Genomic DNA, 13375 nt, shown 5'->3' on the forward strand with positions numbered 1-13375 from the left:
TTTTATTGTTTTTCTCAGGATATTTTTTGATGAATGGGCTTAACATAAAATTTCTCTTTTTTTCAGAAAAGCAGATGGATTGTTAAAAACACAGCATTAAAAGTTCTATCTTCCTTCATTTTTAAATCAAGAATCCCTTTCTTTCTCTGTATAATAACCTTACTTGCATGGAATTTCTCTGTTCAGATTTCTGCATGATGTATGTCAAATGTCATTCACAAGTATGGGGTGGGATTCTGATATACCTTAAAGCTTGGCCATCATCCTTGAAATGTTGCCCAGGATTTGAAGTATGTTTTAGGGATAGAGAAGGGAGATACAGTATAATGGAATGGACACAGAGACATGACAGTAGAATGATAACCAAAAAGTCTATGCCTGAATCTTCACCAAAAGTAGAATTCATTCAAAATTTACAATTGTTCTGTCTGTCCAAGTATCTCATGTGAAAGCATTAAATAAAAGCAGCCATAACTGGGGGAAAAATTAAATCCCTGGTGAGCGTTACAGCATATTTCTGATAGGTTCTCCCCTTTTTAATCTTGAAATTTCTTACTATGTCCAGCAATAGCATGCGTCTCCCTAAAAATGCTAGAGCAGACACGTAGAGCTAAGAAATTATTTAAGGTGGTGCTCAGTCTATAGGCAGAGTGACGTTGTTCTGCCATCCCCTGCCCCTCGTGGTCTCTCCCAGCTGCAGCCTCTTCTGTGCCATTTTCACTTGGCCAAATGCTCGTTTATCCCACAATGCCACCAGAGGCCAAATTCATCCCTGATGTGAGTAGGTGAGAGTCCCATTGACCTCAGCTGAAACAGCACATTTGTACCCCTGGGCTGAATTTGTTGCCATTTACGTCTGTGTATTCTGCAGCAAATGTTTTTGAGGACTAGCAGAAAATGGTCTTGCAACAACCACTTAGACTCCAAATATAGGTTTCAAACACTGCACGGCAAACTACATTATAAATAAAAAGAGCAGAGGAAAAGACGTTAATTGAGCGAGTGTCCTTCGCTAACCAAAAGAAAAAGGGAAATAGAGACGGCAAGCCACACGGGGGCTCTGCAGCACTGATGGAGACAAAGCACCGCTGGCTCGGTAGGTGGGAGACTGCTGGCAGGAATCGAGTGTGCCATTTATATCTAGTCATTCACCCTAAATTGTCCTTTCCACAAAAGTTTATCAAGAGCATTTGTGGGAATTAATTTCTAAGCAGATGTTGGAGATTGTTCAAGGAAGATGAGCCTAAAATTCATTCCGAAGATGAATTATAAGAAAATTATAAGAATGGCATTCCTCTCTTTAAGGAACTGTATGAGTCTGCTCAAATGTTCTCAGGCTAAATATAGAAAATTAAAACAAACAGCTTGTTAACTAACTAAAAGCTAGGAATTATTCATAGAAATCACTTGAGGAATAGTTTCAGCAGTAATTCAGGAAAACAATCAGCTCTCCCAAATGATCTTGCAAATAAAATGATGATAAATTCATAAGGTAAGATTAATTATTTTTATGAATTATATTGTCAGCTGTGGAACTGAATTTCCAAAAACAAGTCCAAGTGATTGCTAGTCTTTTACTGGTTTTAATGCCAATCCCAGATCTTTATGGTCAGTAACTATTTCTTGACAATTTGATACATATTTTAGAATAATTTTCTTTAAATCTATAGCTTATTCAACAGTGAATTTCCTGATTAAATACCTTTCTTTGTTTCTTCCTCTATTCCAAGACTCTAACTAGGATCAATCAATTTGAAAAACAGAAAGTCATACCTACATTTCTTCTAATTTTGTGGGGATTTCTTCCTTTTTTAAAATATTTTTTAATATATATATTACGTATATTTTTATTAAAAAAAAATATTTTGCACATAGATGCAGCCTAAGACTAGAAGAATTTGCAGGTTTCACAAAAAAAAAATCAGAGAGTACATGCAGTATTTATATGCTAGGAAGCTATCAGTTTTGACTGTGGCCTGTGTGGCACCTATCTTTATTTCAGGCTTAAATTAAGACAATTCAGCTCCTTTCCTCTCTATGTCCTGTGTCCTTCAGATATTGATGTCAGAGCCTGGGAAACTGTTACAGAAGGTAAAAGTTTGGCTCCAAGAGTACTGGAATGTTACGGATCTCATAGCTATCCTCCTGTTCTCTGTTGGGATGGTCCTCCGTCTGCAAGATCTGCCACTCCGGAGTGATGGCCGGGTCATATACTGTGTTAACATCATTTACTGGTATATACGGTTACTAGACATCTTTGGAGTAAACAAGTATTTGGGACCATATGTTATGATGATTGGAAAAATGGTAAGAGAAGTTGGTGAACCCCTTCTGTTTTTTGCCAGCATGTTCTTGACTCAGTGTCTCTGGTTTGGCCAATTAAATCACTACAGGTTTGTGTTTTTTTTTAACAGATTAGCATTTTCACGTAAGCTAAAAATCAGGCCCTTATTGAATCAAATCATCTGCACAGACCCCCAGAATTGGGGATTAGACTCTCCCTATTCTGTTAGATGATATATTGCTTGTCTTTCTCTCAGATCTCTCTTCAGTAGCAAAGCCATCTACACCTCTGTGCCTCATTTGCAGTAAACACATAGAGTATTAATTCTCAACTAGTTGCAGAGGAGAGAGATTTGTTTAGCTTGAAAAAAAAATCAAAGAAATTATGTTACAGTAAGTATGTTCAAAACCATAATGGTCAGATTAAAACTGTGACATTTCTCTATTCTGTTCCGTAGCCACATGTCTTTCTTGCTTGTTCAGGTATATTTCTGTGAGATGAGAAATTTATGTGCCTAACTGCAGCCTCTGTCCCCTGGCTGCATCACATGTATACAGTGTGGCACGAGAATTAATAGTTTACATAATAGTAAATTCATATAAAGTGGATCAAGTGATATGTATTGCTGTATGTATAACGTTTACCTTTTTGTATATATATATATATATGTATATTTATGTCAGCAGAAGCGTTATATTAAAGCACAGTTTTGCTTATCTGCATTAAAGAAAATTGTTGAGTTTACAGAAACACATGGACAGGTCACTGATATTTGGGTACCTGCACACGTAGCTAAATATGTGCTAACACGTATGTTTATGTTGTAGATACAGTTAGCCAGCTTTTGTTATGTAAATAATGCCTGCTTCATGCATTCTAGAGCTTAAGATTTATTTTTAAAAATCAGGATGAAATAATCCCTGAGGTCAGTATTCAGTAAGAGCCAAACTGAATATTAAATTTCCTAAATATAAATATTATTACTGCTGTCTAATTGATATGTGGACAATAATGAGTAAGTTCAAATAGGTCCTGTGTTCTGTTTGCCTTACCATTGTCCATAAAATGAAGAGCCAATGACCCTACTTCCTCGCCATCACAGGAAAAAGGGACATATATGAATGCATGGACTACAATTCTTCTTTGATACTATGTTACTCACAACAAGCCCAGTGTTTTTGCTGCAAACAGAATTTTGAAGTTTGCCACCTTCCTTCAAGGAAGCCAGCAGGTTGTTGATGGTTGGGTATTTGCAGTGCTCCAGAGTGCACCACTACAGGAACACTCAGGAGTTCTTGCTGTGGATTACTGGAAAAGGACAGCAGGACAAGAAAGGACCAAAAACAACTATCCTTCGATTCTGCGTTAATTTTCACAGGTGTCATGGCCAAAAAGTTTCAGAGCTGTTACGTTAGCAAAGGCAGCCCAAAAAACTGTTCAATATTAAACGAGTCAATCATGAATAACAAACTTCTAGCAATCAGAGTTATGGAGGACTGATAGGGACCCAGCTTCACCAGTAGTTTAAACAGTGTTTTGTTTTGTGTTTTTTTTTTTTTCCACTGGAGTCAACACAGAAAGGAAGTGGTTGAAATCACCAATATAATTTACATTCATTCCTTTGTCATTCTTACATGTGTATAATGAATTAAGCTTCACTCCACTTTCATTGGAAAACTAATGTAGGAAAATCACTAGCGTCTGTAGGCTTAGCATCTACTAAGAGAGTTTTGAATTCAGCTACCAGATTTCTCTGAAGGTGTGGGCATCTGTTTTAACAGGGGAAGTTGTTTTATTTTATGCCTTCCTGTTATTTGATTTTCACACCTCATCCAGTTTTCCATGCACTCAGCAACTCTGGCACATCTATTTTGCCCACATATGCAATGCCCAGCTGGTTTGAGTTACATAAATTTGCTTCTCACAACTGTTTTCTGGCCAGCTTATTCCCCTGTGTAATGGCCAACCCACTTACAACATGCACAGACTTCCCTGGGATTGCACCTGCTTGCTCTGGGCTGCAATGGGCTCCCCTGTGTATTTCTGTTTAAATCACAGGCACATTTACCTCTTTGGTTGTCTCTTTTTCATTTCATCATCTTGCAAGTACCATTCAGTGCTGTGGAGACAATAAATTTATACTTGTTTCTAAAAAGTAAGCCCATCACAGCTATTGAGTTCCTCAGCAGACTATATTTAATGTAATCTATAGCCTGAGCTTTTATACTGAGCTTCTGTTTAAGCAAATTTTAGACTCACGAGGGAACAGATGACTCTTTTCATCTTTCCAATATAAAGGAACTTTCTCTTCACCTGCCTCTCCATTGCATCCAACAGAATAGCAGTAATAGGCTTTAGTGGGCCTTGTGAACAAATATGCAAATTAAATTAAGGCAGAAATAGTGTTCAGAGGTTTAAAAGCAAGGATGAAGAGAGGAGGAAGAAGATGAATGGCCAAGTTTATTATTATCTACTAATTTCAGTTACAGAATGTGCTTATTATAGTGTGCTTTTCCAATCTCTGCACAATGGTAGATTTACTTCCTGCCTATTTCAGAATGAAATGCAATCACTGTGCATGTCAAGAGAGTCAGAAGTATATCAGTTCCCCTTCTGTATGGGAATGTCTACGTTTTCTTAGTTTCTTTGATTAAAAAAAGGGGAGTGAAGGGGAATGGAGCCAACTTCTTAATAAAACTGCACCAAAAGATCTTTGTTTTATCAGCTATTTGAATAGGTGACTAAAGGGTTCTTCAGAATGACTGAAACAGTCATTGCCTTGTTAAAATAGCAATTGTAATTTGAGCCTGCAGGCCAAGGGGCCTGATACACTGCTCATTGCAGTCAGTGGAAACACACCCATCTATTTCACTCAATTCAAGACAAGCTACTGACATTTTAGAATGATATCTGGTTGAAGGAGGGAAACACTAATACACTGGTTGAATGGAGAATAACGGTGAAAATTTAATTTCTTGCAAAGTGAGTTCAAACCTCTGTGAATCTTGGTCAGAAGTGTTGGAAGCATTTAAGATTTTTTTTTTAATTTCCAGCATGTAATCGTTATGTTTATTACATCATATCAGTCATATCATATCATATCATATCATATATTATCATATCATATCATCTTTCTAAATGAAAGCAAAGTTTTATCAGAGAAGAAGGAAGAATACAGGTTTCATCTCCATATTTCTTCTCTAAAAGCAGTAAGAATTAAGTGTAATTATGCAGCTTCCCCATTTCAGGTTTCTGTCTGAGATATAATCATCTGGAATTCCCCTTCAACCAGGTTTTCTTGAAAGATTAATGCCCTGAAAAAAACATAAAAATGTTCATGATTTACTTTTCCATTTTTTTATTCCTTTAAGGCATTTATTTACATGTCTCATCTTCCAAGATGTATTTTTTTTCTTCCTTTCCTGCATTATTTTAAGATTTTTATTTTTCCCTGCTTCTTTTCACCTACCTCAATTCCTTCATTCTGTCTTGTTAAGACTCTCCTACCAGGGCCCTTCCCTACAGGTCTCTTTCTCTTACAGTTGCTCTCTCAGTAAGTATGAGAATATCCCTTTCTGTTTGCTCTTCAGTATCCCTCTCTTTTCTCTGTTAAGTAGTTTCATAGTGTTACTTTTTCCTCACGTCCCCATCCTTGTGCTTTTAACTGAAAAACCCTAACAGCAGTGGCAGATCCATCTGCTGGAAGTGAGTAGCCCGGTTCCACCGGCTCTTGAAATGAACCACTCTGGTCCTCAGCTGTGGCAGGTCCAACATGGAGCTATAGAGCCACCAGTCAAGGTGCATGTTGGTTGCACACTTGCCTTGCAGTGAACTCAGAATGTAGCTGTGCCAGAGAAAGTGGAGACCAACAGGTTTAAGAGTCAGAAAGTTTTGAGGCTCTTTGGTTTGAGCTTTGGTCAGAGACAGAAGTTACTTCCACAGCCATGGAAGTAACATGCCTCTGTCATAACATGCCTTATTTAAAAAAAAAAAAAAAGGCCTATAAATAAACCTGTAACTAAGAGTTCTAAAGGGATCTTTTCAGAGACCTTACAGGACTGACTTTTATTTTTCAAACATTTGAGTATATCTGTGCTGTACCTGTTTGACGCCCAAGGCTCCTCCTTTACTTCACTCTCTGGAGGATCTCACTAATACTGCTTAGCACAGCTGTTCTAATCTTCAGCCCATACTGAGAACCTCCTAGGACTGCTGTTCCAATTTTTCCAGGAACATTTTGAATGGGTAGATACTGTTTGCAGGCACTAATTAAAGCTGTGCATATGCTAATGAGGTATTCAACAATGCAGAAAAGTAGGGCTGAGTGCCTGTGTTATCTGCCTTTTTTTTTTTTTTTTTAATATGGCATTTGTTGGACACCACCACCAGGCTGAATTCTAGTCCAGCCAGTATCACAGCTTTCCTTTCTCACTGGTTACCAGTATGGTGTCCCTTATGTTGCAATAACAGGCTGGTCTGCCACTCATTATTCCTTATGTTATATCCAGGTTCCTTCCTTTTCACCAAGACAATGGGTACCAGCAAATAAGGTAATCCATTTCGGACCTTTTGTTTTGATACAGTTGCCAATAGGTGCCTGTAAACAATACATTATCTCACAACCCTTGTTCTTGCCAGGCTGCTGATGCCAGTGGACTTATATTATTGTTCAGGCAACTGGTGTGACCAGATGGCAGTTTGTGTTTTCAGGCCTATTCATAACATTTATATAGTTCTTAAAAGGAACACTGGGAAAAATCAAAGACACAAGAATACCATTTCCCTTCTTTCAAAATGAAATGATATGTGTAAAACTGAGAACATCTTTTCAGAAATAGTTTCTGAAAATTCTCTTTCTAAGGTTTAAAAACTTTTTTTTTGCAGCATAGACTAATGGAAACATGGACAAATATATTTCTTTAATTCTTGTCCCTTCTCTCTCTTTCTCTCTCTCTTTTCCTCTCGTGACATTCAGATGATCGACATGATGTATTTTGTCATCATCATGTTGGTGGTTCTGATGAGCTTCGGTGTCGCAAGACAGGCTATTCTCTTCCCCAATGAGGAGCCTTCATGGAAGCTGGCAAAAAACATTTTTTACATGCCTTATTGGATGATCTATGGGGAAGTGTTTGCAGACCAGATAGACCGTAAGCAAGTTTATGATTCTCATACTCCAAAGTCAGGTATCCAACTTTGATCAGATGATGTCCTACCAGATCATGTATGTGTGCTCAATAAATGGCTCAGGATAGAGGACTCCTTCATCACAGAGAATGGTCACAAAATATTTTTACAGCTATAATATTGTGGTGTCAGTTCTAGAATGTGCTTCTGGCATCATTTTGCAATTATTTAACCAGATATCTGTAATGCTAAATTATCTTGCATATAAAGAATGTTTTAATGTTTCCTTTTTACCAGTTGGGTGATGGGGATACCCTTCCAGGTATCCATGATGAGTTCTTTGGTTTATCTGAGACATAAAATGTCACTTCTTTTTTTTTTTTTTTTTCATCTATTTGTTTGATTTTAGACCTAAATGCTTTTACCTAATTTCATACTAAGCATCAAATATAATAGTACTTGGCTAGACCTTTAACTCCTGGACTTCATGAGGATCTAATCCACTGTGTTTTCTTTTCTCTGTTACCTACTCACTGTCACCACCTTTATGCTAAACAATGTGATGCAATTCTTTGGGGAGAGTACATATGTTATAAGAATTTTGCTTTATTTATTTACTGGAAGGCAAGAGTGTGCTCATGTCAATGCAAACAGAACAAAAGCCAGTATTTCATATACTATCTCTTCAGGATTAATTTGGCTGGTGATCAGGAAAATGGCAGTTTTCTACTTCAATTAAACCTTCTAGTTCCACCCGGTGCATTATGCCAAAAGAGAGGGGTGGTCATGAGGAGTGATGCAATAGATGACAAACAGAACAAACTAAGAATCACAAACAATGTATCTTTAACAAATACTGACATGCAAGTGATGTTAATCATTCCTACCTAAATGTGCAATGTCTTGGCAGCATTTAGAAGTGAGTATCTCTTCCAGTGGCAGATGGCATCCATTAAAACTCTGTTTAAGGTATTCTTTTCTATCCTAAGCACCACCTTAGGAAAAGTGTTTTCATAATTTATCTTCTACTTCTTTAGCATTGACAAAGCTTGATTGGAAAAAAGGTGTTGCTTTTTTCTGAAATGGTTAAGGTAATAAATGTATCTGTACTATCATGAATTACCCCAACTTACACAGTTTCAGATGGACAGAGAACTTACAGAGTTTCAGAGTGACATATCCCATGTCAGATGTTTCAGCAGTTTCATGTTTATTTCTTTTTCCTGGGTAGCACAGAATTGTTACGATGGATGCAGATGAAACCTCTTTTTTTATGATTATTTTTACACATTGTTCTCCGAGGCAGCAAGACATGCCAGAAAGTATGTAAATGAGGACTTGTGAGCACAGGCTGAGGGAGTTCGTGTTGGTCAGCCTGGAGAACAGAAAGCTCTGGGGAGACCTCATTGTATCCTTCTAGTACTTAAAAGGGGCCAACAGAAAAGCTGGAGAGGGACTCTTTGTCAGGGAGTGTAGTGATAGGACAAGGAGTAATGGCTTTAAACTAAAATAGGGTAGGTTTAGATTAGATATAACAAAGAAATTCTTTACTCAGAGGGTGATGAAGCACTGGAACAGGTTGCACAGAGAAGCTGTGGATGCCCTATCTGTGGAGGTGTTCAAGGCCAGGTTAGATGGGGCTTTGGGCAACCTGATCTAGAGGAAGGTGTCCCTCCCTACCAATGGCAAGGGGATTGGAATTAGATTGCATTTAAGGTCCCTTCCAATCCAAACCAGTCTATGATTCTATCATAAATACCTAAAATCACAAAGCTCCTCCCTGAGTTTAGCTTTTCACCCAATTCCCCTCATTTTTATCCTTTTTCCTTTTCTTTTCTTTTTAAAAATTCATTTCATTCCAAAGGCATAATACTTGAGGATTCAAAATGTCAGCTTGCTCCAAAGGTGTAATAGAAGGATAAAGGTTTAAAACTATGACTTCCATGCACAAGCAGAATTCTGTCCCTCTGCAAGTGGCCATTTATTGATGTTGTTCTTAGTAACTACCATAGTGAAACAAATGTGGCAATTGGCTGAATAAATAGTTTTTGGTATTTTTTAATGAAGTGCTGATTATAGTTTAGAACCCTGAAACCTAGCAAAATAAACTGTCTTTGAATGAAGCACATTTCTTAAGTATAAAAAGAGGGTGGCAGGCTCCATGCCCTTGCATAAGAATTTAGAGGTGGTTTTGTACACTATTAAGATGCCCAACATTTAAACCTTGAAAAAAAAAAAAAAAAAAAGATGCAGAGTAATTACTTCTGAGGCTTAGGGAAAGTAAAATTCCTAATGGTTTCATCCCCAGCTAGAGGTGTAGATGTGTTGCTCTTCTCTGTCGAGGAAACTAGGAGTTGCAGAGAAAGTGGTGATGCCAAAATGAAAATCAGCACCTAGTTCCTCCTTCCTGAGAGACAGATGATGCAGGGAATTAGAATCTGCCACTCTTGCAGCACAAATTATATGCAATATGTCATGTCTGTCTGAGGTTTGGTTGTCTCAAGAAATGTTACCTCTGGAATAGACTGGCAGCAAATGGTTGGTGATACTGTTACTCAATCAAAATGACTGGATTGGCACCCAAAAGGTTTTATTAGGATACATTTTTTCACCGTTCAGAAATTTATTGTTATCTATTTTCCAAGTTGTTCTAAGCTAAATCAGCCACTGTATTCATGTTAGAGTACTACACAATGTTTGTACTTTCTCAACTAAGATAAAAATTGTTATGCTACATCTAAACTACAATTGAACTTTATAGCTCGGAGCAGGTTATTATCATTATTGTTGTTATTATAGCAAACCTAAAGTTGTGTAGTTTTTTTTCTTTATATTTTGGTGCTTAATATTACAACATTATTTGCAAGTTTGGAATTCAGTAAAAATGCTAATATTTTAAATGCATGTATATTTGAGCCATGCTCCTGGAGATTATCCTTGTGTTTCTGAGAAATGTACAAAAAAATGTATGTTACTCTAAAGTTCCTGACTTATTTTTCTTTTCTTTCACTTTCTGTTTATTGTAGAGCATGCCACTAAGGCTGACCAGATGTAATGTCTGGATACATTTCATCAGCTGGTAGCCTGACCATCCACTGCATGTAGTTTGACTTTTATCTCAACACGTTGCACTGTTAAAACATCAGTCAAATATGTCTCTCTAAAATAATGCATGTCTTGTACACTTACACTTTTTACCCATACTGTCTGTATTCATTTCATGTTTAAAATACGTATATTAACTGGAGTGTGTATTAGTGTCTTGTTGACAATGTGATCACACCTTCAACTCAAAAGTAGGGACAGAAATATATCCTTACTTCTGGGAGTACGGGTACACTTTCCAGTGGTATGGTTAATTGTCAGTGATGTACACAAGTACTACATTCCTGCAAATTCGTGAAAAACATTCAGATGTAAAAGGTAAAAAACAAGCAAACAAAACAAACAAAAACAAAGTAAATCTTTTAGAATTGTGTTTAACTTTTTAGGCAAATTAAACCAAAGAGCAAAACCAGTCTCAAAGTAGCTCCTCTCAGACTGACAGTTCATCACAGCTGCACTAGCTGGGGACAAGAGGGGGTCCAGGCCAGGAAACTGGTTATGGCGTGTAGAATTGTCTCATTTTCAGGCTGCCTTTCCTAGTCTAGCTCAGCCTTCTGCTGCCTGATAGGATCCATGGGGCAGCAGCTAGCTGCTTAGCTGCTTAGCAGTGAAGGCCTGTCTAGAAGAAAACCCACAAATGCTGTAAAATCTCTCCCTTGGTTTGCCTCACTTACTTCAGCATTATTGCTGGCAATACTAGCATAAAACTTCAGAACACAGATGTTACATGCAAAGAACTATCTTTTCACCTTGCCAAGCTATCTGTCCCTCCAGGATATTAAGGATATGGAAATATATAGAAATACTGAAGAGGAAAGGATTATTCCAGGGTAAAAAAAAAAAAAAAAGTTTGGTAGAAAAGATAGGTAAATGATGTAAATAACAACTTGAGAAATCGCAGTGACCTGTAGAAAAAAAAAAAAAGAAAAAAAAAAAAGCAGCAGACCTCACATTTTCCTATATTCAGAAAGTAGAGCAACTGGGACTGTTGTTAGTCAACATGGTTTTGGGCTTGGTTTCTCTTTTTTTTTTTTTTGTTTGGTCTTTTTTCAGATTTGCCTGTAGTCTCACATGTCAGATTTGCATCTGGATTTTCTTTCCAGCTGACAGTATTTCAAGTGCCATCTGAAATCTGAGGATCTGAGGATCAATCTGAGTTCTGTTTGTTCCCTTTGCCCACTGCCATATTGGAAAACCCTATATGTGTAAAGAGAAAAAGATGGGGCCTCCTTTTCTTTCTGGCTTATATTGGAGCAATGCCAAGTAATCAGAATGCAGTTGTTTCAGTAGAATATGAAAGACAAATTATTATGCAACTATCCAATGAACTTCAGAGGAAAATATAATTAATACAAATGACTTTTATTTAAATTCTTTACATTTCTTAGTCTCTTAGAATTTGTTTAAGTTCTCAAAGGTTTCTTATTATGAATGAAAGTTTTATACAAAATTCTATACAATCTTAAACATTTCATCGTTTGTATGTCTCTGTGGTATCTTCCTCTAAGGGTTGTCATTTGCATGGATTATTTTGGAATTTGAAGTAACAGAGCAGTTTCACACAAAATATAATAAATCATGCTTCTCCTCTCCTCTCCTCTCCTCTCCTCTCCTCTCCTCTCCTCTCCTCTCCTCTCCTCTCCTCTCCTCTCCTCTCCTCTCCTCTCCTCTCCTCTCCTCTCCTCTCCTTTCTCCCTTCCCTTCCCACCCTTCCCTTCCCTTCCCTTCCCTTCCCTTCCCTTCCCTTCCCTTCCCTTCCCTTCCCTTCCCTTCCCTTCCCTTCCCTTCCCTTCCCTTCCCTTCCCTTCCCTTCCCTTCCCTTCCCTTCCCTTCCCTTCCCTTCCCTTCTCTTTCATCTGTGTTACAACTCTGCAGCACAGGCAATATTTTTTGTATTGTTAGACAAAGGCAGAGAATAATATTTTTTCACTGCCTACACACCACTTCAAGAATCTCCCTGTCCTTGAGCTGCAGCAGTCTTCCCCTTCCTGTCACTCCCATGAGGTTATTTTTTAGGTTCCATTTGGATGGATATTTTTAAGGCAGGGAGGAAGAGGGAGAAAGAAAACAAGAAAACTAGAGAGATTTACTATAAATTATGATTAAAATATGATATGTTTTGGAGTAATTTTAATGTGTCTGAGAGCAAGAAGCAATGTGTAAGGTCACAATACTGTAGTTAAAGCAACTTTCTTCAAGTAATGAGATACTTCTCAGTTCCCTGAATGTTTCTACTGATGAAAAGAGCAGTGACGTGAGATTCAGAGTTCCCAGAGTTCAGTATTTTCTCTGTTAGTCAAGAAGTGGACAGCCCTAAGCAGCTCACTTAGCCTTTTTTCAATATTGACTAGCCTGGTAAACTGGTCAGGTTGAAGCACACCAGATATGTGGGCTATTGCTATCTGCTTTGCACCAGTTTGCTGGCCAGGAAAGAGGAAGCATTAGATATGTAACAGGAAAGGCCTGCACAGGAAACGGTAAAGGGGAGCCAGGAAGGAAACATAAGCATAGAGGCAGACTATGAAAAGAGAAACAAAAGATGCAAAAAGTACATACCACCACAGCTGTCAAGGTTCAATATCTGAAAGCTGAGGGAAGTTAATACATGTAATTGAAATTAAAACTCCAACCGATTACCATTTTTCAAAGCCCAAGTTCAGGGCTTAATGTCCTGCCTACATCAAATGACCTACAGGTCAAATCCAGGACTACCTGGGTTTTTCAGTTACCTGGAATATGTATGTAGTTATACTAACAGAATTTGTTTTAACAAAACATTTCACTAGAATTACAAACTCTACATAATTTTTGCTAAAGCAAGGCTGTCATGTAGAAAGATATGAGTATGTTTTCATACAC

The 13375-nt window shown here is 37.7% G+C and overlaps 1 protein-coding gene across 1 annotated transcript in view; it reads left to right on the plus strand.

Annotated features, from left to right (window-relative positions):
• TRPM3 (transient receptor potential cation channel subfamily M member 3) overlaps positions 1-13375 on the plus strand; it is a 149888-nt gene that overhangs the window by 121025 nt on the left and 15488 nt on the right. Inside the window, 2 exon segments of the mRNA XM_035558507.1 lie at positions 2056-2307; positions 7260-7434. Of these exon segments, the coding sequence (XP_035414400.1) occupies positions 2056-2307; positions 7260-7434 (427 nt within the window).

This window comes from Cygnus atratus, chromosome Z (genome assembly GCF_013377495.2).
Source record: "Cygnus atratus isolate AKBS03 ecotype Queensland, Australia chromosome Z, CAtr_DNAZoo_HiC_assembly, whole genome shotgun sequence".
Classification (NCBI taxonomy): Eukaryota; Metazoa; Chordata; class Aves; order Anseriformes; family Anatidae; genus Cygnus; species Cygnus atratus.